The following is a 26681-nucleotide window of genomic DNA, read 5'->3' as shown; positions in this document are numbered from 1 at the left end:
TCAGGGATTTTACCATGAGGCTAATAGGGATTTTAAAACAGGGTTTAATGGTTATGACAGGAGATGATTACCCAACAACATTGTAGGTACTTCACAATACTAACGGCAATTACAAAGTGAAAAGGAAGCCTGTACAGAATAAACGTATTCCACAAACACGGATCCTGTTTGCAAAAAGGCACTAAAGTAATACAGCAAAAAAAAGTGATGTTTGGGGTAAATCCAACACAACAAATAACTGAGTACCACTCTATATACACTGCTCAAAAAAATAAAGGGAACACTTAAACAACACAATGTAACTCCAAGTCAATCACACTTCTGTGAAATCAAACTGTCCACTTAGGAAGCAACACTGACAATACATTTCACATGCTGTTGTGCAAATGGAATAGACAACAGGTGGAAATTATAGGCAATTAGCAAGACACCCCCAATAAAGGAGTGGTTCTGCAGGTGGTGACCACAGACCACTTCTCAGTTCCTATGCTTCCTGGCTGATGTTTTGGTCACTTTTGAATGCTGGCGGTGCTTTCACTCTAGTGGTAGCATGAGACGGAGTCTACAACCCACACAAGTGGCTCAGGTAGTGCAGCTCATCCAGGATGGCACATCAATGCGAGCTGTGGCAAGAAGGTTTGCTGTGTCTGTCAGTGTAGTGTACAGAGCATGGAGGCGCTACCAGGAGACAGGCCAGTACATCAGGAGACGTGGAGGACGTCGTAGGAGGGCAACAACCCAGCAGCAGGACCGCTACCTCCGCCTTTGTGTAAGGAGGAGCAGGAGGAGCACTGCCAGAGCCCTGCAAAATGACCTCCAGCAGGCCACAAATGTGCATGTGTCTGCTCAAACGGTCAGAAACAGACTCCATGAGGGTTGTATGAGGGCCCGACGTCCACAGGTGGGGGTTGTGCTTACAGCCCAACACCGTGCAGGACGTTTGGCATTTGCCAGAGAACACCAAGATTGGCAAATTCGCCACTGGCGCCCTGTGCTCTTCACAGATGAAAGCAGGTTCACACTGAGCACATGTGACAGAGTCTGGAGACACCGTGGAGAACGTTCTGCTGCTTGCAACATCCTCCAGCATGACCGGTTTGGCGGTGGGTCAGTCATGGTGTGGGGTGGCATTTCTTTGGGGGGCCGCACAGCCCTCCATGTGCTCGCCAGAGGTAGCCTGACTGCCATTAGGTACCGAGATGAGATCCTCAGACCCCTTGTGAGACCATATGCTGGTGCGGTTGGCCCTGGGTTCCTCCTAATGCAAGACAATGCTAGACCTCATGTGGCTGGAGTGTGTCAGCAGTTCCTGCAAGAGGAAGGCATCGATGCTATGGACTGGCCCGCCCGTTCTCCAGACCTGAATCCAGTTGAGCACATCTGGGACATCATGTCTCGCTCCATCCACCAACGCCACGTTGCACCACAGACTGTCCAGGAGTTGGCGGATGCTTTAGTCTAGGTCTGGGAGGAGATCCCTCAGGAGATCATCCGCCACCTCATCAGGAGCATGCCCAGGCGTTGTAGGGAGGTCATACAGGCACCTGGAGGCCACACACACTACTGAGCCTCATTTTGACTTGTTTTAAGGACATTACATCAAAGTTGGATCAGCCTGTAGTGTGGTTTTCCACTTTAATTTTGAGTGTGACTCCAAATCCAGACCTCCATGGGTTGATACATTGTATTTCCATTGATTATTTTTGTGATTTTGTTGTCAGCACATTCAACTGTGTAAAGAAAAAAGTATTTAATAAGATTATTTCATTCATTCAGATCTAGGATGTGTTATTTTAGTGTTCCCTTTATTTTTTGAGCAGTATATTTTCAAACATGGAGGTGGCTGCATCATGTTATGGGCATGCTTGTCATCGGTATGTTTGTTTTGGGGGGGGGTAAAAAGAAATGGAATATTGCTAAGCACAGGCAAAATCCTAGAGGAAAACTTGGTTCAACGTGCTTTCCAACCGACACTGGGAGACAAATTCACCTTTCAGCAGGACAATTACCTAAAACATGACATTGAATGTTCCTTAGTGGCCTAGTTACAGTTTTGACTTAAATCGGCTTGAAAATATGGCAAGACTTGAAAATCTCTGTTTAGCAATGATCCACAACCAACTCGACAGAGCTTGATCATTTTTATAAGCATAATTGCCAAATATTTTACACTCCAGGTGGGCAAAGCTTTTAGAGACTTACCCAGAAAGACTCACAGCTGTAATCACTGCCAAATGTGATTCTAACATGTATTGACTCTGTCACGCCTGCTCCCGCTCTCCCTCTCTGGCACCAGGCTGCCCTTCATTACGCACACCTGTCACCATCATTACCCGCAGCAGCGCTCATTGGACTCACCTGGACTCCTTCCCTTTATTGATTGCCCACTGCTCCTAGGCTGTCATTGAAAATAAGAATTTGTTCTTAAATAGGGGGCAGTATTTTCACGGCTGGATAAAAAAATGTACCCGTTTTAATCTGGTTACTAATCCTACCCAGTAACTACAATATGCATATACTTATTATATATGGATAGAAAACACCCTAAAGTTTCTAAAACTGTTTGAATGGTGTCTGTGAGTATAACAGAACTCATTTGGCAGGCAAAACCCTGAGACAGATTCTGACAGGAAGTGTATACCTGATGTGTTGAATTGACTAAGCCTATACCATTGAAAAACAAAGGGGGTGAGGAATGTTTTGGCACTTCATATTGCTTCCACAAGATGTCCCCAGCCTTTACAAAGTGTTTTGAGTCTTATACTGTGAGATCTGACTGAAGAAGAGCCTTGGAACGGTGATGGCCCATTAGACACCTTGTGCGCGAGTTGATGGTGGGTACTCTCATTCCGAAACGTTTTAAAAGAACCCAATGGTCCGCCTTGAATTTTATTCATGTTCTGGTTAAAAAAGGCCCTAATGATTTATGCGATACAACGTTTGACATGTTTGAACGAACGTAAATATATTTTTTCCGTTCGTGAAGTGAAGTGAAGTCCGGCTGGCTTAGATCATGTGCTAACAACACGGAGGTTTTTGGACATAAATGATGAGCTTTTTTGAACAAAACTACATTCGTTATGGACCTGGGATTCTTTGGAAGTGACATCTGATGAAGAGAATCAAAGGTAATGGATTATTTACATAGTATTTTCGATTTTAGATCTCTCCAACATGGCGGTTAGTCTGTATCGCAATGCGTATTTTTCTGGGCGCAGTGCTCAGATTATTGCAAAGTGTGATTTCCCAGTAAGGTTAATTTTAAATCTGGCAAGTCCATTGCGTTCAAGAGATGTAAATCTATAATTCTTTGAATGACAATATAATATTTTACCAATGTTTTCTAATATTAATTAATTATTTTGTTGTCATGACTTGACTGCCGGTATTGGAGAGAAACGATTTCCTGAACATCAACGCCATAGTAAAACGCTGTTTTTAGATATAAATATGAACTTGATAGAACTAAAAATGCATGCATTGTCTAACATAATGTCCTAGGAGTGTCATCTGATGGAGATTGTAAAAGGTTAGTGCATAATTTTAGCTGATTTTATGGTTTTGGTGACGCCTGTCTTTGAATCGACAATGCATTACACACAGCTATTGTCAATGTACTCTCCTAACATAACCTAACTTTATGCTTTCCCCGTAAAACCTTTTTGAAATCGGACAACGTGGTTAGATTAAGGAGATGTTTATCTTTCAAAGGGTGTAAGTTAGTTGTATGTTTGAGAAATTTGAATTTTGACATTTATTTGGTTTCAAATTTGCTGCTCTTGAAATGCACCTGCTGTTGATAGGGTGCGCCACGGGTGGCACGCTAACGTCCCACATAGCCCCAAGAAGTTTTAACGGACTTGCCAAGTTAAATAAAAAAAATAATGTGTTTAGGTCCAGATGCTCTCTTGTCCTATGTCCGTGCTAATTAAATGTTCACTCCCTGTACTTGCTTCTTGTCTCCAGCATCGACCATTACAGACTCAGGGGGTTGAATACTTATCTAACCAAGATGTATTAGTGTTTTGTTTTCCGTTAATTGTTAAAAAAAATAAAATCTTCCACTTTGACATTAGAGTATTTTGTGTACATCGTTGACAAAAAAAATGACAAATCAATTTAAATCCCACTTTGTAACAACAAAATGTGGACTAATTCAAGGGGTGTGAATACTCTGTAGGAACTGTAAGCCATGTCGAGATGTTCATATTGAAACATATATTATTTTTGGAAGTTCAAAACTTGATTGACAACTTGATTAGATTTTCTCAGGGGACCCATATGGGTCCTCTACCCCAAGTTTGGGAAAAACTGTACTAACCTCTCTGTCTCCTCTGCTTCCTACTGCATGCATTGCAGCCTGCCTCAGCCTCACCACTGAGCTCCACATCACTGTCTATCCCAGTATCCTACTCTCTGTAAAGCAAAGATATTTATCTTCAGTTGAAGTCGGAAGTTTACATGTAGTTAGGTTGGAGTCATTAAAACTCGTTTTTCAACCACGCCAAAAATGTCTTCTTAACAAACTATAGTTTTGGCAAGTCGGTTAGGACATCTACATTGTGCATGACACAAGTAATTTTTCCAGCAATTGTTACCTGCAAGATTATTTCACTTATAATTCACTGTATCACAATTCCAGTGGGTCAGTTGTTTACATATTCTAAGTTGACTGTGCCTTTAAACAGCTTGGAATATTCCAGAAAATGATGTCATGGCTTTAGAAGCTTCTGATAGGCTAATTGACATAATTTGAGTCAATTGGAGGTGTACCTGCGGATTTATTTCAAGGCCTACCTTCAAACTCAGTGCCTCTGCTTGACATCATGGGAAAATCAAAAGAAATCAGCAAAGGCATAAAAATAATAATTGTAGACCTCCACAAGTCTGGTTCATCCTTGGGAGCAATTTCCAAATCCCTGAAGGTACCACGTTCATCTGTACAAACAATAGTACGCAAGTATAAGCACCAATGGACCACGCAGCCATCATACCGCTCAGGAAGGAGACGTGTTCTGTCCCCTAGAGATGAACGTACTTTGGTGCGAGAATTGCAAATCAATCCCAGAACAACAGCAAAGAACCTTGTGAAGATGCTGGAGGAAACGGGTACAAAAGTATCTATATCCACAGTAAAACGAGTCCTATATCAACATAACCTGAAAGGCTGCTCAGCAAGGAAGAAGCCACTGCTCCGAAACCGCCATAAAAAAGCCAGACTACGGTTTGCAACTGCACATGGGGACAAAGATTGTACTTTTTGGAGAAATGTCCTCTGGTCTGATGAAACAAAAATATAACTGTTTGGTCATAATGACCATCGTTATGTTTGGAGAAAAAGGGGGAGCTTTGCAAGCCGAAGAACACCATCCCAACCATGAAGTACGGGGGTGGCAGCATCATCTTGTGGGGGTGCTTTGCTGCAGGAGGGACTGGTGCACTTCACAAAATAAATGGCATTTTGTGCCATCTATGTTGTGGATATATTGACGCAACATCTCAAGACATCAGTCAGGAAGTTAAAGCTTGGTCGCAAATGGGTCTTCCAAATGGACAATGACCCCAAGCATACTTGCAAAGTTGTGGCAAAATGGCTTAAGGACAACAAAGTCAAGGTATTCGAGTGCCCATCACAAAGCCCTGACCTCAATCCTATAGAACTTATGTGGACAGAACTAAAAAAGCATGTACGAGCAAGGAGGCCTACAAACCTGTCTGTTACACCAGCTCTGTCAGGAGGAATGGGCCAAAATTCACCCAACTTATTGTGGGAAGCTTGTGGAAGGCTACTCAAAACATTTGACCCAAGTTCAACAATTTAAAGGCAATGCTACGAAATACTAATTGAGTGTATGGAAACTTCTGACCCACTGTGAATGTGATGAAAGAAACAAAAGCTGAAATAAACATTCTACTATTATTCTGACATTTCACATTCTTAAAATAAAGTGCTGATCTTAACTGAGCTAAGACAGGGAATTTTTACTATGATTAAATGTCAGGAATTGTGAAACTGAGTTTAAAAGTATTTGGCTGAGGTGTATGTAAACTTCCAACTTCAACTGTATAAGCGACTACCAGTTGTGCACTCATTTTCCAAGTCGCTTTTTGTTTGTTTGTGGAATGTCTGTATACACGGCAGGTGTCGGGGGACAGTTTTAAATTTGCTTTTTGTCCTACATCTTGCAACCACACTGTCAGCAGCGTGTCTAGTTTTGTCTTTTTCTCTTGTGACCTGACTACGAGTTTGGTTTAGTTCGTTTCACATCTCAGGCCACCAGCCTGTGCCGCTAGAGGGCGGAGTTAGCCATTCGAGAGAGTGGTGAATGTGCTGCTAAAAGGCAAATTTGTGCGGCAAATCTGGAGGAAGCAAGCGAACATAACAAATCACTGTTCGTGATTCCACTCATTGGCAAAGAGGCAGGTGCTATTAGAACCCAGTCAGGTCAAGAATATAAGCATTCTGAACTTTGATCAATGCTGGAGCAATATTTAGATGTATTTAATTTTCTCATTGTGTACAAAACAAGTTATATATACGATTGTTCTAATTAGAACAAATTACAGAGGTTGGTGTTGTGGCCATGGTGAGATGTACTGTATATATTGTGAGATGTTGTTTTCCATTGTGAGATGTAATCATTTACACCAGGACTGTGTGAAAAAGTCAGGGATATTCATATTGAGTAGATCACGAATGTGAGAGTCTTAAGTATTGACTGCCTTACTCTTCAATTTACACCTACTAGGTACAAGTGCGAATACTTGGGAATTGACAGTCAACAACATGACTGTCTATTGACCAGTGGAATTTATGTTGGTGTTTTTCTCCTCTTGTCCAGGACTGGAGAAGGTGGGTCGTGACTCAACCTATGAACAGGAGGGGAAGGTACAGTTTGTGATGGACGCGGTTTATGCCATGGCCCAAGCCCTACACCGCATGCACCGTGAGCTCTGCTCAGGGAACACAGGCCTGTGCCCACGCATGTACAACATTGACGGCAAGGAACTACTGACCTTCATTCGGGCAGTAAACTTCAATGGTAAGGACTCTTTTCTACATCATCATAATACCTCCTCAGCCATTTGCATGTCATACACTTGTTCACCTATTTCATTTCAGTTTTTCAACTTTTTAAAAACGTTTTCATTCTTCCTCATCACACTATGATTATTATGTAACTCTCTCCACATTTCCATTATTGCCCTCCTTTGTTTCCACTTCATCGTGGTTATGCAGTACCTCCATAGACACTTCTTCGATATTACTGCAATTCCTCTTCCTTAAGCACCCATTCATTAATTTATTTCTTAGCCTTGACCTCTTAATTTCTGTAATAACATACACTTTCCTCCTCTGTTCTTCTCCGTTCACCCTCCACCTTCCCCTTTACTCTCTTTTTCTGGCCGTCACTCATTTAACCCACCCCCCGATCAGTTCATCTTTTTCTACCCCTTTCATCCTCCTCTTCCTCACTCCTTACTCTCCATACAGTATCTTCTATTACTGACTGATGCGTTTGCTCCTTTACTTTCTCCTCTCATCTTGGGTATAGATTGATGAGGGATGTTTTTTAAAATCAATTTTAAAATAAGGCTGCCATGTAACAATACTTTCCGAATGCACTGTACATATAAATTCCAGTCATACTTGATCAAAAACCTTTTCAATGTCAGGCAGGCTTCCAAGATTTTTCATAGTGTTATATTGATTCCAGTACTTATATTATCTACAATGTTTTGTCCATTTAAAAAGCCTGTCTGATTAGGATGAATAATATCTGACAATACCGCTTTAATTCTATGCGCTATGCATTTTGCTAGACTTTTTGCATCACAACACTGAAGTGTAAGGGGCCTCCAATTTTTTTATGGACTGGAGCTTTATATTCACCACTTTGCTCCTGTTTCAGTAATAATGAAATCAGACCTTGTTGAGTATCTGATAATCTACCATTTTATAGGAGTGGTTAAAACATGCTAATAACGGTCCTCTGAGTACACCAAAAAAGGTTTGGTATACCTCCACTGGTATGCCATCCTGCCCTGGAGTTTTCCCAGACATAAATGCTTCAATTGCATCAAGAAGTTAAACCTCTGTAATTTGCACTTCACATGAGTCTTTCTGTATAGCTGTTAATTTTACATTATTAAAATAAAAAAACGGTGCTGCTACTCTCTGTTTATCATATATGCATAGTCACTTTAACCATACATTCATGTACATACTACCTCAATTAGCCTGACCAACCAGTACCCCCGCACATTGGCTAACCGGACTCAAATCAAATTTATTTATATAGCCCATCGTACATCAGCTGATATCTCAAAGTGCTGTACAGAAACCCAGCCTAAAACCCCAAACAGCAAGCAATGCATGTGAAAGAAGCACGGTGGCTAGGAAAAACTCCCTAGGAAAAACTCCCTAGAAAGGCCAAAACCTAGGAAGAAACCTAGAGAGGAACCAGGCTATGAGGGGTGGCCAGTCCTCTTCTGGCTGTGCTGGGTGGATATTATAACAGAACATGGTCAAGATGTTAAAATGTTCATAAATGACCAGCATGGTCAAATAATAATAATAATCATAGTAGTTGTCGAGGGTGCAACAAGCACGTCCGGTGAACAGGTCAGGGTTCCATTACCGCAGGCAGAACAGTTGAAACTGGAGCAGCAGCACGGCCAGGTGGACTGGGGACAGCAAGGAGTCATCATGCCAGGTAGTCCTGAGGCATGGTCCTAGGGCTCAGGTCCTCCGAGAGAAAGAAAGAAAGAGAGAATTAGAGAGAGCATATTTAAATTCACACAGGACACCGGATAAGACAAGAGAAATACTCCAGATGTAACAGACTGACCCTAGCCCCCTGACACAAACTACTGCAGCATAAATACTGGAGGCTGAGACAGGAGGGATCAGAAGACACTGTGGCCCCATCCGATGATACCCCCGGACAGGGCCAAACAGGCAGGATATAACCCCGCCCCACTTTGCCAAAGCACAGCCCCCACACCACTAGAGGGATGTCTCCAACCACCAACTTACCGTCCTAAGACAAGGCCGAGTATAGCCCACAAAGATCTCCGCCACGGCACAACCCAAGGAGGGGGGCGCCAACCCAGACAGGAAGACCCCGTCAGTGACTCAACCCACTCAAGTGACGCACCCCTCCCATGGACGGCATGGAAGAACACCAGTAAGCCAGTGACTCAGCCCCTGTAATAGGGTTAGAGGCAGAGAATCCCAGTGGAGAGAGGGGAACCGGCAAGGCAGAGACAGCAAGGGCGGTTCGTTGCTCCAGCCTTTCCATTCACCTTCACACTCCTGAGCCAGACTATACTTAATCATAGGACCTACTGAAGAGAAGTCTTCAGTAAAGACTTAAAGGTTGAGACTGAGTCTGCGTCTCTCACATGGGTAGGCAGACCATTCCATAAAAATTTAGCTCTATAGGAGAAAGCCCTACCTCCAGCCGTTTGCTTAGAAATTCTAGGGACAATTAGGAGGCCTGCGTCTTGTGACCGTAGCGTACGTGTAGGTATGTACGGCAGGACCAAATCGGAAAGATAGGTAGGAGCAAGCCCATGTAATGCTTTGTAGGTTAGCAGTAAAACCTTGAAATCAGCCCTTGCCTTAACAGGAAGCCAGTGTAGGGAGGCTAGCACTGGAGTAATATGATCACATTTTTTGGTTCTAGTCAGGATTCTAGCAGCCGTATTTAGCACTAACTGAAGTTTGTTTAGTGCTTTATCCGGGTAGCTGGAAAGTAGAGCATTGCAGTAGTCCAGCCTAGAAGTAACAAAAGCATGGATTCATTTTTCTGCATCATTTGTGAACAGAAAGTTTCTGATTTTTGCAATGTGACGTAGATGGAAAAAAGCTGTCCTTGAAACAGTCTTGATATGTTCTTCAAAAGAGAGATCAGGGTCCAGAGTAACGCCGAGGTCCTTCACAGTTTTATTTGAGACGACTGTACAACCATCCAGATTAATTGTCAGATTCAACAGAAGATCTCTTTGTTTCTTGGGACCTAGAACAAGCATCTCTGTTTTGTCCGAGTTTAAAAGTAGAAAGTTTGCAGCCATCCACTTCTTTATATCTGAAACACAGGCTTCTAGCTGGGGCAATTTTGGGGCTTCACCATGTTTCATTGAAATGTACAGCTGTGTGTCGTCCGCATAGCAGTGAAATTTAACATTATGTTTTATGACATCCCCAAGAGGTAAAATATATAGTGAAAACAATAGTGGTCCTAAAACGGAACCTTGAGGAACACCGAAATTTACAATTGATTTGTCAGAGTGGAGATGGAGGAGACTAAATGTCACGTGTGATCCCTCTCAGGCCTATCTGCATTGTGTCCCGCCACCCGCCACCTTCCAACCCCTCTTTTACGCTACTGCTACTGTCTGTTCATCATATATGCATAGTCACTTTAACCATATGTACATCTACATGTACATACTACCTCAATCAGCACGACTAACCAGTGTCTGTATATAGCCTCGCTACTGTTATAGCCTCGCTACTGTGTATATAGCCTCGCTACTGTTATTTTTCACTGTCTTTTTACTGTTGTTTTTATTTCTTTACTTACCTATTGTTCACCTAATACCTTTTTGGGGGAAATTGCACTGTTGGTTAGAGCCTGTAAGTAAGTATTTCACTGTAAGGTCTACACCTGTTGTATTCGACGCACATGACAAACTTTGATTTGATTTGAAAAATCCTTACAATTAACTTTGGTTAGTGGAGATGGAGGAGAATAAATGTCACGTGTGCTCCCTCTCCGGCCTCTAGGTCACCAGACTGCTCGTTATGGCGCACGCCTGTCACCATCATTACACGCACCTGCGCGTCATCAGACTTACCTGGATTCCATCACCTCCTTGATTACCTTCCCTATATATAATCCAAGATGGCGTAGCAGTCAGACGTCTTTGTCCTGTCGTGTCCCTTGTATATATCTTTTTACATCTTTTTCTTCGCACATCTTTTTAAAATATTTTCCTAAACCTCAACTTCTAAATACTCTCCTGCAACCCGCCTCACCCAATGTGGCGTGGATCTGTTTTTTGTTTTCTAAAGTATTTCTATTTACTTCGGATCTGGAATCCCTCAACTGAAGCTAGCCAGCTAACTACCTACCAGCTATTAGTCAGCAAACCATTGCTCGCAGTCATCAGCTAACCTTTAGCTCGGAAAGCTCTCGCCAGTTCGAACAACGTGACTCAAACCAGAGCATAAATGACCTATTATTATTATTATTTCCCCATATCCCCGGATTCCTACTGCAAACTCTTAAAATTTTCATCTGGATCTTCGCAACTAGCTAACCGCAATCCCGGGTGACTACTTCTGGCTAGCGTTTCCATCCCGGAGCAAGCACCAATTAGCCTGAAGCTAGCCTGGCCAGGGCTCCTGTGCTACCACCGAAGCCCACTCCTAGGTTACAATATCCGGACCCCTTCTACTGCTGGTATGGGGCACGGAACCCCGCCGATCCTCTACGACTGGAATACTGACATAATCTGCCCGAGGATTCCAACAGGCCCCTCAGGCGCGACGTCCGCTGAAGGCCCATTCTGCTAACCGCGGCCTACTAGCTACTTGGAACCCTACTAGTTCCACGACTGGTCTATCGAAGTCACCGCACGAAGAGGCAAAAACAGACTTACCCCCATCGCGATGTCCCCCAAAGGCTAACTTTCTAGCACCGGTCTGTAACTGCTAGCTTGCTTGCCCCGGTCTGCTAACTGCTAGCTTGCATGCCCGGTCTGCTAACTGCTAGCCCCGGTCTGCCAACTGCTTGCTTGCTAACCCGGTCTGCTAACTGCTAGCTTGCCAGCCCCAGTCTGCTAACTGCTAGCTTGTTTAGCCCCGGCCTGCTAACTGTCTGAATCTCCGTGTCCCCAGTCAGCCTAACCACTCACTGGACCCATATGTTCACTTGGCTACGCATGCCTCTCTCTAATATCGTCCATTACTCTCCTGGTTAGTGATTACTGTCTTATTTCACTGTAGAGCCTCTAGCCCTGCTCAATATGCCTAAACCAACCATGTTGTTCCACCTCCTAAATATGCGATGACATCACCTGGTTTAAACATCTCTAGAGACTATATCTCTCTCATCATTACTCAATGCCTAGGTTTATCTCCAATGTACTCACATCCTACCTTACCTTTGTCTGTACACTATGCCTTGAATCTATGCTATCGTGCCCAGAAATCTGCTCCTTTTACTCTCTGTTCCGAAAGTGCTAGAAGGCCAGTTCGTATAGCCTTTAGCCGTACCCTTATCCTACTTCTCCTCTGGTGATGTGGAGGTTAATCCAGGTCCTGCAGTGCCTAGCTCCACTCTCTCTCCCCAGGTGCTCTCATTTGTTGACTTCTGTAACCGTAAAAGCCTTGGTTTCATGCATGTTAACATTAGAAGCCTACTCCCTAAGTTTTTTTTACTCACTGCTTTAGCACACTCTGCCAACCCGGATGTCTTAGCTGTGTCTGAATCCTGGCTTAGGAAAACCACCAAAAACCCTGAAATCTCCATCGCTAACTATAACATTTTCTGCCAAGATAGAACTGCCAAAGGGGGCGGTGTTGCAATCTACTGCAAAGATAGCCTGCAGAGTTCTGTATTACTATCCAAGTGTGTACCCAAACAATTCGAGCTTCTACTTCTAAAAATTAACCTTTCCAGAAACAATTCTCTCACTGTTACCGCTTGCTATAGACCTCCCTCTGCCCCCAGCTGTGCCCTCGATACCATATGTGAATTGATTGCCCCCATCTATCTTCTGAGCTCGTGCTACTAGGTGACCTAAACTGGGACACGCTTAATTCCCTGGCCATCCTACAATCTAAGCTTGATGCCCTCAATCTCACACAAATTATCAATGAAACTACCAGGTACAACCCCAAATCTGTAAACACAGTCACCCTCATAGATGTCATCCTAACTAACTCGCCCTCCAAATACACCTCTGCTGTTTTCAATCAAGATCTCAGCGATCACTGCCTCATTGCCTGCGTCCGTAATGGGTCTGCGACCAAACAATCACCCCTCATCACTGTCAAACGCTCCCTAAAACACTTCTGCGAGTAGGCCTTTCTAATCGACCTGGCCGGGGTATCCTGGAATGACGTTGACCTCATCCCGTCAGTAGATGATGCCTGTCTATTCTTTAAGTGTCTTCCTCACCATCTTAAATAAGCATGCCATACTCAAAAAATGTAGAACTAGGAATAGGTATAGTCCTTGGTTCACTCCAGACCTGTCTGCCCTTGACCACTACAAAAACATCCTGTGGCATTCTGCATTAGCATCGAATAGCCCCCGAGATATGCAACTTTTCAGGGAAGTTAGGAGCAAATATACACAGGCAGTTAGAAAAGCTAAGGCTAGCTGTTTGAAACAGAAATTTGCATCCTGTAGTTTGCATCCTGTAGTTCTAACTCAAAGTTCTGGGACACTGTAATGTCCATGGAGAATAAGAGCACCTCCTCCCAGCTGCCCACTGACGGGGGGTACACAACCCCCCCATCCTAGGAAAAATATGATTTGTCCCCCCCAATATATCACTGTAAACATAACTATGTAATTTAAATAATATTAATAATACGCAATGAAAGCAATTGTGCTGATTATAGACACTTAATAGCGCTTTTTTAAGTTTCAAAAGATTGCGACCCCCCACCCATGGCCTCACAATGGTTTGATCCACTGCCAGTTCCTTAGTTGGCAAGGTAACAGAGGGTCCGTATCTACTGTCTGAAAGGCACTCAATGCACGTTACTGACATGAGGTTAATCCAGTCAATCACGCCATAGCAATGTTTTGTTTTATGTTGGCAGGGTTCACACACACACTAGCTGAATTTGCAGAGCTAGCGCGCAAATATTAACTATTAAGCTAGCTAGTACCTATTCCATTTATGTGTCGTCGTCAAAGATGGAATCTTTGCTATCGTCAATTTATTCCAAGATCAGCAATGTTGCTTCAAAGTCCCTGTGATAAGGTTAGCGATAAACTGAAGCCCAAACTGAACAGAACTACACTCTCTTCTACCATCGTCTTAAATATATTTAATGGTCTCGTTGCAAAAGCTAAATTGTCGCAAGGGAACTTTTATTTATTTATTTTATTTCACCTTTATTTAACCCGGGCAGCAAAGATTATAGCAAACACCACTGAAATGGAATTTGTGCTCGCTAGCTTTGCAAATTCAGCTATTGTTCGAAGCCAAACAATATGAAACAAACGGTTAAAATTACAAAAGGTTGCAGCATATGTTGTGTAAATGGTGAACTCATACAGCTGTCAACTCTTGTCACTGCAATCCGTTTCACATTTGCTAGCTACCTTTAAGATCGAAGCCCAGATAGGATAGAAGCCCATCTCCTACTGTAAATAACCTACACACTGTGTGTGTGTGTGTAGCCAGCCAGGTAGAAAAATGGCAGAAAAAAGACAGACATCAGAGTATTTTTCAGTACACCAAAACGCAAAGTAAGAACCCTAGTAGCCTAATATCTCAAAGACTAGTTGATAAAATGTTCATAAGAAAGAAGTGAAATGCTAATGAAAATGTTTCACAATGATGTCATTAGGCAGAGCAGGCAACAGATGGCACACAGACAGCAGAGCTGGGGACAGATAGGCAGGGACAGACTGGCAGAGACAGGGAGTCTCAGGTAAGTTTGTTGAGTCTTTGTTTGGCAACATTATGAAAGGTTCTCAATTTTTTTGACTTGTAAAATAGGAACATAATTGGAAAATGCCATGGATACCCCCCACTCTCAACTTACACTGGTGACTGAACTAAGATTTGTTAAAGGCAATGGTATTGCTGTTGTGATTAGTTGTGTAGTTTTGGGTACCGGTAGTTAGGCAAACACCTTATTTCTTTGGTTCCTCAATATACATTTACCATATTACAATGTAGGCTATGTGTTACAGCACTACTTTTGGTGTCCCCCTCAGAAATTGCTCTTGAGAAAATTTTATGTTATTGTCCCCTCCAAAGTTGATATCAGATTTTCACCCCTGGTTCTACTGTTTTATTGACTGTATGTTTTGTTTATTCCATGTGTAACTCTGTGTTGTTGTATGTGTCGAATTGCTATGCTTTATCTTGGCCAGGTCGCAGTTGCAAATGAGAACCTGTTCTCAACTAGCCTACCTGGTTAAATAAAGGTCATTGCTTCTGTTTCAGTTTCATATCTGTTTGCTGTTTGAGTTTCTTGTTTTGTATTATGTTCCGTTTATTTATTATACCACGGGTATGACAAAACGTTTATTCTTACTGCTCTAATTACATTGTTAACCAGTTTATGATAGCAATAAGGCACCTCTGGGGTTTGTGATATATGGCCAATATACCATGGCTAAGGGCTGTGTCCAGACACGATGTAACGCTTGATCTTTCTTGACTAAGTTTGTTTTTCCTTTAACGTATTCTGTGCCTCTGTGGTATGGTTTTTATTTTTATCTATCTGTACTTAGTCCCTCTATTTCCTTTGTTAATATGAATTATTTTGACCTGAATTGCTGAAGATGATTATTGAATTGCATGGCCTATAAAGGCACATGTCCCATACAATAAGGAGATCTGCTGTACCTATATTATGTCGGGGAAAAAGTCAGTTGTGAATTTTTCTGTCCTGGTTAAAAACAAGTTGTCATCCAATAGGCTTTGATTAAATTTCTAATATCCTCGCCAACGTGGAAATTCTGTAAGAGTAATGTATATGCCAATTATTTGATGGTCTGACCACTTTCTGTCCCCATCAACAGTTTTTTTTTAACTTTTGGTGCCAGAGAGAATGACAGAAGAAAGTAGTCAAGACGATTAGATTGACTGAACCTCCGCCATGTATATCTCACTAGGTCAGGATATTTAATCATCCATATATCCAAGTTCCAATAAATCCAGGATATTCATGATTTAACACATATGGACTCATGTAGTAACCAAAAAAGTGTTAAACAAATCAAAATATATTTTATATTTTTCAAAATAGCCACCCTTTATGACAGCTTTGCACACTCTTGGCATTCTTTCAACCAGCTTCACCTGGAATGCTTTCCAACAGTCTTGAAGGAGTTCCCACACATGCTGAGCACTTGTTGGCTGCTTTTCCTTCACTCTGCGGTCCAACTCATCCAAAACCATCTCAATTGGGTTGGGGTCGGGTGATTGTGGAGGCCAGGTCATCTGATGCAGCACTCCATCACTCTCCTTATTGGTCAAATAGCCCTTACACAGCCTGGAGATGTGTTTGGTCATTGTCCTGTTGAAAAACAAATGATATTTCTACTAAGCGCAAACCAGATGGGATGGCGTATCACTGCAGAATGCTGTGGTAGCCATGCTGATCAAGTGTGCCTTGAATTCCCCAAGCCCAACTCAAGAGAAGACTTGATGTGCGAATGCATATACAGTTTTAGCTGTTTGAAAAGGCATGCAAAATTGAGCAAGAATGGGGAGATTTTATAAACCAATGTCAAGTCCTAGCTGATGGAGCTCCCATTACAACCCACCCCCACACTGAAACATACACACTCTGGTCCCCCATTGTAAACATTTTCCCAAGCATTTCTGTGCAGTCAGACCTTTTGATTATTTTGTGGCACCAGGGCCACAATAATTTGACCCTTCTCTAATTGTCCGAGTGTGAGCCCTATTCCCATGGGTCACTGCAGCTAGTGTTGCCAGCACTGCCACTACCTGGGTGGGGGCACCCCACGGAAATTCCCACCGGCTAGGTACAAGGTCATCAAGGTTCTCATTAGGAGCTTCGAGAAACTCCTTGTATATTATGCTCACCCATCTGGGGGCTTTGGCTTTGTTGGACCAACCCTGCCAGGCAGGCTCAGACTCCTGAGCGGGCAGTGCTGCTTTAGTGGGTCTCTGACCGCATTTATCTTTCTGTCTTGGCTGTGTTTGGGCTACTTGCAGTAGGCCTATAAAACAGATAAAGACTTATCATTAGGGTGTGGGTCACTCAGGTGGGTGTCTAGGGTATACGGTTGGGGACCGTTCCATCATGATAGGACAATAAATAAATAAATAATATTTATAATTCATATCTCTGACATTTGCAACCATTTTTCTTTTTCATTCACTTAACTCCACACTTTTCCAAACACAGAAACGCACACCCCAACTTCCATCATAATACACCATCACATACCCACATACTGTGCCTTCTATGTCCTCTGTTTACTGTGTTTTTAACCCTACTATGTTGATTACTACCTAATTTCCAGTTTGAAGTACTTCTGTGTTCCAGTTCCTTATATTTCAAGATGCATCATTTCAATAATTATCCTTTTTTTCTAATGCTGTCTTTTATACATTTATGAATACTATGAATAGAAAGTAAAATACAAATTATTTTACAACATTCCGTATCTTGAATGGTATAGTGTAGTTTTAGTTTATTTATTTATTTTGCTATTTTTCTTCCCAATGTCAATCTTGTCTCATCGCTGCAACTCCCCAATGGGCTCGGGAGGCGAAGGTTGAGTCATGCCTTAGACCACTGTGCCACTCGGGAGGCCCCTGTAGTTTATTTCATTATCAATTGTTGTATTTTAATGTATTTTATTTAAATCCCTACCATGGACAGTATTGGGTGTTCCATTATTCAACTCCTCTATGGAAACATTGTATTATTTGCAAGGTACTTATTGTTTGTAAGCTAAGAACACACTCTGATGCCATTACTTAATACTACATAGTTACTGGATTATACAGTAACTATTGGGCAGGTAGGAGTGGCTTTCTCCTGCTATTGTGTTTTTGTCACGTGTGCTAGATTGTTGATTCACAGGTACAACTCAGATACAGTCGTCTATATGTCTCTCTTATCTCTCCAGCTTGGAACACATGCAGAGCTGAAGACAGTGCGTGTTCAGTGGTGTGAGATAACAGTGTGATTAATTTAATGTTGGCCCAGTACTTTTGTAATTCTACACCAAAGTACGTATTAAATGGGTTTGATGAGAGGCTAGATAAAGCCGGTACACCTTCATCTCTTGTCTATTATTTCTGCATAGATTTCCAAGGTTGATATCCTTTTCCAAGCGTGTGGTGAGATGGACCTGCTTAGATAAAGGTAGAAAGAAATAATACACACTTCGCATATCTCCCCATACTCTGTGGAAGGTTTTGAAATGGATTTCTTTATACTCATAGTGCTGAATGAGTCAGTTATTTCATCTATGTGCACTATTCAACCCTAGCCAACTGTCTGTATTTTACTGTAGACACACATACAAAGGTAGAAAGACAACAACAAAAAAATCAAGAATGTGGCCCATCCTTTCAGCACAAAGGCCCTACCTCCAATTTGGGAATATTTCTCAGTCCTTAAACTAACACCAGACTGTTTTGTATCCTGTTAGGCACGCTTTGTCTTGATCTGCCTCAAAATTGTAATAACTCAGCCGGGAAAGATTTTATATATCTCCAAGTGGCTCTCCTTCCAGCTCCCTACCTGAGAGGGAAAGGCAGATTTGAATAATTCTGTTATCTTCTTCTCAGGCAATGGGCTAGGGAATGATATGGGGCGGGGAAATAGGCTCACTAGCTTTTCATGGCAAACATGCAGAACTGGTAAAGCTTCAGTCGATTTTTTTAACAATCTTCAAACCTTGAAGGGATTCATATCTCTGCCAAGCTTGATGAATGTGGAACTGTACTGTGTTATTTTAGGGGAAAAAACATTGAATTAGCAATGAATATGACCGCAGGGCTGAAATTGCAAGTCTGTGTTCAGTCAAACCCACGTTACTGCTGGGTTGTATGATGAAACACTATCTTTTGTGTGTGCCTTGATCATTAAATTAAATGAGAAGTAGGGAAACAAAAAGAGGAAAAAGTGATGTTTGCTTGCATTTTTCAATTCTACGTGTAGGATGAATGTTTTGCCGGATAATCTTTTAATAAATAATGCAGATTGGTAAATTCAAGAGAAGAGGGGAAAGGGATGTGGGAATACAGTGTGTGTTTGTGTGTGCTACACTTGATTGAGCCTGCAGGGTGCCTAAGTGTATGAAATACATAAAATATTTCAGGAGGAAGCCTTTGGGTATTTTATAGTCTGTATCTGTCTATCTGTTCCTGCCTGTGTATTCCATGCTTAATTTAACCTGTATGAGTGGCATATGAACACACACACACACACACACACACACACACACACACACACACACACACACACACACACACACACACACACATATCACATATGAGCGTCAGAGGGTTTTTTCAACACTGGTTTTCTGTGAGCAGAGCATAAGGTTATCCATAATCAGAGTTTGAAATGTACCAAATCAGACTTACATTTACATTTTAGTCATTTAGCAGACGCTCTTATCCAGAGCGACTTACAGTAGTGAATACATACATTTCATGCATTTTTTATTTATTTTTGTACTGGCCCCCCATGGGAATCGAACCCACAACCCTGGCGTTGCACACACCATGCTGGCGTTGCAAACACCATGCTCTACTAACTGAGCCACAGGGAAGTCAAGCAACACCGCCAAGCAACACTTTGACAGTGACTTTGACTATAGCCAGAGGCTAATTGCTAACCCAACAACTTTCCTTTTGAATACGCTTATTTTTAGATTACCATTGAGAGGCTAATAGAGAATGAGCATACAGGACTATTTGTTTCTAATGCTAACATTTACTATTATAAGACAAACGGAATATAAAGGCTTTTGTTCCTTGTTTTGAACATGACTACTAGAGAAAATAAAAACAGAATAGCCATCAGGGTGATTTATTGCATTAGTTTACATGAATTTGAACTAAAGGGTGATAAAAGTCAATTTGCAGTTTTGGTGCATTTTGCTTTATCACATTATTCATGCTTTCCTTTGGAAAGACGAACAAACAAACAAATTGCTAACCCTATGGAGCATTTTGCAGAATGAACAACACATTTCCTCTCCCACCCCTGAGCCCTCTGTGTAGCCAAGGCATAATCAATAGTGGGAGATTCATTCAATAAGCTAGAAATCTCCCACTGCTTTTTCTCATGCCTAATGCCCGCTGCCTGTCAGTGTCCTAAAGAATGTTGCTTCAGTCTGGGATCTATTAAATCACAATCGGTGAATTAATAGAACATTAAGCCTCTTGGCAATGACTACTCTCACCTTATTTGCTGACAGCAGGGCTGGCATTAGATACATGACACTGTTGGCACTTTAATAGGGAAATTGTGGCTGTTAACATACAGGTATCTGCCAAAATTAAGGAAACACCAACATAAAGTGTCTTAATATGGCATTGGGCCCCCACGAGCTAGAAACAACTTCAATGCACCTTGGCATAGATTCTACAAGTGTCTGAAACGCTATCAGAGGGATGCAACGCCATTCTTCCACAAGAAATTTCATAATTAGTTTTTTTGTAGATGGAAAAACTGTCTCAGGTGCCGCTCCAGAATGTCCCAGAAGTGTTCAGTTGGGTTGAGATTTGGTGAATGAGGTGGCCATGGCATATGGTTTACATCATTTTCATGGTCATCAAACCATTCAGTGACCAGTCGTGCCATGTGGATGGGGGCATTGTCATCCTATGGGGGCATAGCCATGGTAGCCAAAATAATGGCCTGCCCAACATTTTTATACAAGACCCTAAGCATGATGGGATTTGAATTGCTTAATTAACTCAGGAACCACACCTGCTTTCAATATACTTTGCATCCCTCATTTTCTCAAGTGTTTCCATTATTTTGGGAACACTTGAAAACAATTTTTCCCCCATTATTTTGGATATATTGTATATTGCATGTTGGCAGTGCAATAGCTTGTTTGCACTGCCAATAGATTAAATGAAATATGTGTGGACATTCACCTCCATTGAGGTACATGAAATGTGGACATGTCCCCAGAGTCAGAGAGTTACTAGTGTCTACATGACCTACTGTACAATAACACTCTTCCATCATTTTTATTGACAATGTGGCTGTAGCGCTCCTTCCACCAAACAAAAAATATTGTTTTCATACAGTGTTATCTGGAAGAGTATATCTGCCGTACCCTCGTGATTGCACGAATCAGATTGCCATGGTTTTGAAAGTGCTTGTATACAATAACCCATTTATGAAGCAACACAGTATACCATTCACAGTATGTACGTGTTATTTAATTTTTTTACAGATCATCAAGCCAACCGACAGTTCAGTGTCATCTGTCAACGCATTCCTTTTACAAAAGCTCTTCTTTTTAGCCTTAGATTAAGATTAAAATCACTTTATTCAGGTAAGGTCCAACCGAAATTTGACTTGCACTTCATCCCAGTTGTTATGGGGGGATTAAGTTCCTTGCTCAAGGGCACAACAGCAGGCAATGGCACCTAGTATTTGATACCAGAAGCCCTCCGGTTGCCAGCTCAATTCCCACCAAATATTTCCTGTCTGACCCAGTATTCAAACTGGCAAACCTTTGGTTGCTGCCTCGCCTCTCTAACCTCTAGGCTACCTTCCACCATTGCATAAAGTCATGCTTTTAGCATTCTGGATTGTGATGAGTTGCTGAATTCAAGGTCCACACCAAGGTTGATCTTGAACATAAAACCCTTGTATGTGGCCTGTAAATCTCTTATCACCAGTCTTAGCTTTACAAATACCCATGGCTGTGACAGCAATTTGAAGACATAGGTAAAGTGTGTGTGCGTGCATACATGCGAGACAAAGAGTCCTTGCAGTATTTCACATTATTTCTGTGCCGCCTCCACATGCTTCTCTATTCATATCCCCTCATTCTCCAACACTGCTGTTGCCACCCCAGTAGGTCTACCTTGAGATTTATGCATTGGCTAGTTTTCCTTCAAACTCACTGAAAGAGAGGTGCACACATTTTCACCCATGCTAAATGCAAAGATTCTGTATGCAATGTATACCAACATTTTTTACATTAGCAATAAAACAACTATTTAGAAGAATTAGATGTCAAGGGCTGGCTCAAGAAAGCAGGAGAGGTAGAGTCAGGCGCAGGAGACAGAGAATTCTTGACCATACTTCTTTATTCCAAAAAAATAGATGTGGTCTCCAAAAAATAGGGACGCAGCCCTTAAATACTTCTGCGGTGGTGAACACAACGAAACCAACCACAGGCAGAGGAAAACCAGCACACGTTCCTCAAGCACACAAAACGGACAAGAAACATAATCACGCACAAACACAGACATCCTACGCTAAACTAAATACCCCCCCTACTAATGACTAACCCAAAACAGGTGCGTGCCTACCTAGACCTAACCAACAGAAAGTGAAACAAAAAATGATCGATGGCAGCTAGTAGGCCGGCGACGACGACCGCCGAGCTCCGCCCGGCCCAGGAGGGGCGCCACCATCCGTCGGTGTCGTGACAGTACTCCCCCCCTGACGCGCGGCTCCCGCTGCGCGTCGACGCCGGCCTCGAGGACGCCCCGGAGGGCGAGGCGCAGGGCGATCTGGATGGAGGCTGTGGAACTCCCGGATGAGCGCTGGGTCCAATATGTCCTCCACCGGTACCCAGCACCTCTCCTCCGGGCCGTACCCCTCCTAGTCCACGAGGTACTGCAGGCCCCTCGCCCGGCGTCTGGAGTCCAAGATGGACCGGACTGTGTACGCCGGGGCCCCCCCGATGTCCAGGGGGGGTGGAGGGACCTCCCGTACCTCATTTTCCTGCAGCGGACCAGCTACCACCGGCCTGAGGAGAGACACATGAAACGAGGGGTTAATACGATAATAAGAAGGAAGTTGTAATCTGTAACACGCCTCGTTTATTCTCCTCAGGACTTTAAATGGCCCCACAAACCGCGGACCCAGCTTCCGGCAGGGCAGGCGGAGGGGCAGGTTCCGGGTCGAGAGCCAGACTCTCTCCCCTGGGGTGAACACGGGGGCCTCGCTGCGGTGCCGGTCAGCGCTCGCCTTTTGTCGCTCCCTGGCTCGTTCCAGGGATTCCTGCACAGCGTCCCAGGTCTCCCTTGAGCGCTGAACCCATTCCTCCACCGCAGGGGCCTCCGTCTGGCTCTGATGCCATGACCCCAGGACCGGCTGATAACCCAACACACATTGGAATGGTGACATGTTGGTAGAGGAGTGGCGCAAAGAGTTCTGAGCCATTTCGGCCCATGGCACGAACCTTGCCCACTCCCCTGGCCGGTCCTGGCAGTAGGACCACAGAAACCTGCCCACCTCCTGGTTTACCCTTTCTACCTGCCCATTACTTTCGGGGTGAAACCCCGAGGTCAAACTGACCGAAACCCCCAGTCGCTCCATAAATGCCCGCCACACTCGGGACGTGAACTGGGGGCCTCGATCTGAGACGATACCCTCGGGTACCCCGTAGTGCCAGAAGACGTGGGTGAATAAGGCTTCCGCGGTCTGCAGGGCCGTAGGAAGACCGGGTAACGGAAGCAGACGGCAGGACTTAGAGAACCGGTCCACAACGACCAGGATCGTAGTGTTGCTCTGAGACGGCGGGAGATCGGTCAGGAAATCCACCGCCAGGTGGGACCATGGTCGTTGTGGAACCGGGAGGGGCTGTAATTTCCCTCTAGGCAGGTGCCTGGGAGCCTTACTCTGAGCGCACACCGAACAGGAGGAGACATAGTGCCTCACGTCCCTCACCAAGGTGGGCCACCAGTATCTCCCACTAAGACCACACACTGTCCGCTCAACCCCTGGGTGACCCGAGGAGGGAAGCGTGTGAGCCCACCGAATCAGACGATCGCGAACACCGAGCGGAACGTACTTATGACCCACTGGACACTGCGGAGGAGTAGGCTCCGTCTGTAACGCCCGCTCGATGTCCGCGTCCACCTCCCAGACCACCGGTGCCACCAGGCAGGAGGCTGGAAGTATGGGAGTGGGATCGGTGGACCGTTCCTCGGCGTCATGGAGACGAGACAGTGCGTCGGCCTTAGTTTTCCGGGAACCTGGGATATACGAGATGTTAAACTGAAATCTAGTAAAGAACATTGCCCACCTGGCTTGACGCGGGTTCAGTCTCCTCGCCGCCCGGATGTACTCCAGATTGCGGTGGTCAGTCCAGATGAGAAAAGGGTGACGCGCCCCCTCAAGCCAATGTCTCCACACCTTCAGGGCTCTGACCACAGCCAACAACTCCCTGTCCCCCACATCATAGTTACGCTCCGCCGGACTCAACTTCCTAGAGAAGAAGGCGCAGGGGCGGACTTTGGGGGGGGCGCCCGAGCGCTGGGACAGCACGGCTCCTACCCCAGCCTCTGACGCATCCACCTCCACTATGAAGGGCAAAGAGGGGTCCGGGTGCGCCAGCACCGGAGCGTCGGTGAACAAAACCTTCAGACGACTAAAGGCCCTGTCCGCCACCGCGGACCACCGCAACCGCACCGGGCCCCCCTTCATCAGTGAGGTAATAGGAGCCGCCACCGGCCCAAAGCCCCGGATAAACCTCCGGTAGTAATTGGCAAATCCCAAAAACCGCTGCACCTCCTTCACCGTGGTGGGAGTCGGCCAATTACGCACGGCTGATATGCGGTCACATTCCATCACTACCCCTGATGTGGAAATGCGATACCCCAAGAAAGAGACGGCTGGTTTGGAAAACTCACATTTCTCAGCCTTGATGTATAGGTCATGCTCCATCAGTCGCCCAAGCACTTTACGCACCAGAGACACATGCTCGGCGCGTGTAGCGGAGTAGACCAGAATGTCATCGATGTACACCACTACACCCTGACCGAGCAGGTCCCGGAGAATCTCGTCCACAAAGGATTGGAAGACTGCGGGAGCATTCTTTAACCCATACGGCATGACGAGGTACTCATAATGGCCAGATGTGGTACTAAATGCCGTTTTCCACTCGTCCCCTCCTCGGATACGCACCAGATTATATGCACTCCTGAGATCCAATTTCATGAAGAAGCGCGCCCCGTGAAATGACTCTATCGCCGAGGCGATGAGAGGTAGTGGGTAACTGAAACCCACTGTGATGGCATTTAGACCTCTATAGTCAATGCACGGGCGCAGACCTCCCTCCTTCTTCTTCACAAAAAGAAGCTTGAGAAGACGGGTGAGTTAGATGGCCGAATGTATCCCTGCCTCAAAGACTCAGTGACGTATGTTTCCATAGCCGCTGTTTCTTCCTGAGACAGGGGATAAACGTGACTACGAGGAAGTGCAGCGCCCACCTGGAGGTTTATCGCACAGTCTCCTCGTCGATGAGGTGGTAATTGGGTCGCCTTCGTTTTACTGAAGGCGATAGCCAAATCGGCATACTCTGAGGGAATGTGCACGGTGGAGACTTGGTCTGGACTCTCCACCGTAGTCGCACCGATGGAAACTCCTATGCACCTGCCCGAGCACTCATTTGACCACCCCTTAAGAGCCCTCTGTCCCCACGAAATCTTAGGGTTGTGAGTGGCTAGCCAGGGAATCCCTAGAACCACTGGAAACGCTGGGGAATCAATGAGGAAAAGACTAATCCGCTCCTCATGACCCCCCCGCATTACCATGACCAGTGGCACGGTGACCTCCCTGACCAGCCCTGACCCTAGTGGTCGACTGTTTAGGGCGTGCACGGGGAAGGGTTGGTCCAACTGGACCAAGGGATTCCCTAACTTAGCCGCGACCCCACGGTCCATAAAACTCCCCGCCGCGCCTGAATCGACTAGCGCCTTAAACCGGGAGTGAGGGGAGAAACAAGGAAAAGACACTGACACATACATGTGACGGACAGGGGGCTCTGGGTGAGGCTGGTGCTGACTCATCTGAGGTGTCAAAGGAGCGCTCTGCCTGCCTTCTGGACTCCCAGGTGAGTCTCTCCAGCACCGGTCCACAGTGTGCCCTCTGCGACCACATGAGGTGCAGGAGCGAATTCCCCCTCCAGTCTTCCTGGCTGCTGCCCCCCCCCCTATCTCCATAGGCGTGGGAGCAGGAGGGCTGGAGGGTGGAATGAGCAGGGCTCGGGTCGGACGTCCGCGGGCGGCCAGCAGATTGTCCAGTCGGATGGACAGATCCACCAGTTGGTCCAGGGTGATGGTCGTGTCCCGACAGGCTAATTCCCGGCGGACGTCCTCCCTCAAACTACAACGGTAGTGATCTATAAGGGCCCTCTCATTCCACCCTGCTCCCGCGGCCAGGGTCCGGAACTCGAGAGCAAAATCCTGCGCGCTCCTCGTCTCCTGCCTCAGGTGAAACAGCCGCTCACCCGCCGCTCTCCCCTCCGGGGGATGATCGAATACTGCCCGAAAGCGGCGGGTGAACTCTGGGTAGTTGTCCCTGGCTGAGTCCGGACTGTCCCACCCGGCGTTTGCCCATTCCAGGGCCTTACCCGTGAGACAGGAGATGAGGACGCTGACGCTCTCCTCCCCCGAGGGAGAGGGACGAACGGTCGCCAGGTATAACTCCAACTGGAGTAAGAAGCCCTTACACCCAGCGGCCGTCCCATCGTACTCCCTGGGGGGAGCGAGTTTCACCCCACTGGTACTGGGTGCTGTGGGTGCTGGTGGGGGCGCAGGCTGTTGACCTGCCGCGTTCAGGGGGCTGAGAGCGCTTCGGTCCCAGCTCTCCATGCGCGCCAACACCTGATCCATGGCGTTCCCCAGACGGTGGAGCAGGGTGGAGTGTTGGTCAACTCTTTCCTCCATGGACAGGGTTGGCGCTGAAGCTCCTGCTGACTCCATCAAGTTTG

At 45.0% G+C, this 26681-nt stretch overlaps 1 protein-coding gene across 1 annotated transcript in view; it reads left to right on the top strand.

Moving 5' to 3' along the window:
* The window catches only part of LOC115197031 (metabotropic glutamate receptor 8-like), a 259937-nt gene that overhangs the window by 198949 nt on the left and 34307 nt on the right, over nt 1-26681 (top strand). The window contains exon 7 of the mRNA XM_029758159.1: nt 6843-7043. Within this exon, the coding sequence (XP_029614019.1) occupies nt 6843-7043 (201 nt within the window). The remainder of the gene's footprint in view (nt 1-6842; nt 7044-26681) is intronic.

This window comes from Salmo trutta, chromosome 7 (assembly GCF_901001165.1).
Source record: "Salmo trutta chromosome 7, fSalTru1.1, whole genome shotgun sequence".
Classification (NCBI taxonomy): domain Eukaryota; kingdom Metazoa; phylum Chordata; class Actinopteri; order Salmoniformes; family Salmonidae; genus Salmo; species Salmo trutta.
Note: the sequence above shows the minus strand (reverse complement) of the source record. Positions and strands in the feature narration are given on the sequence as shown.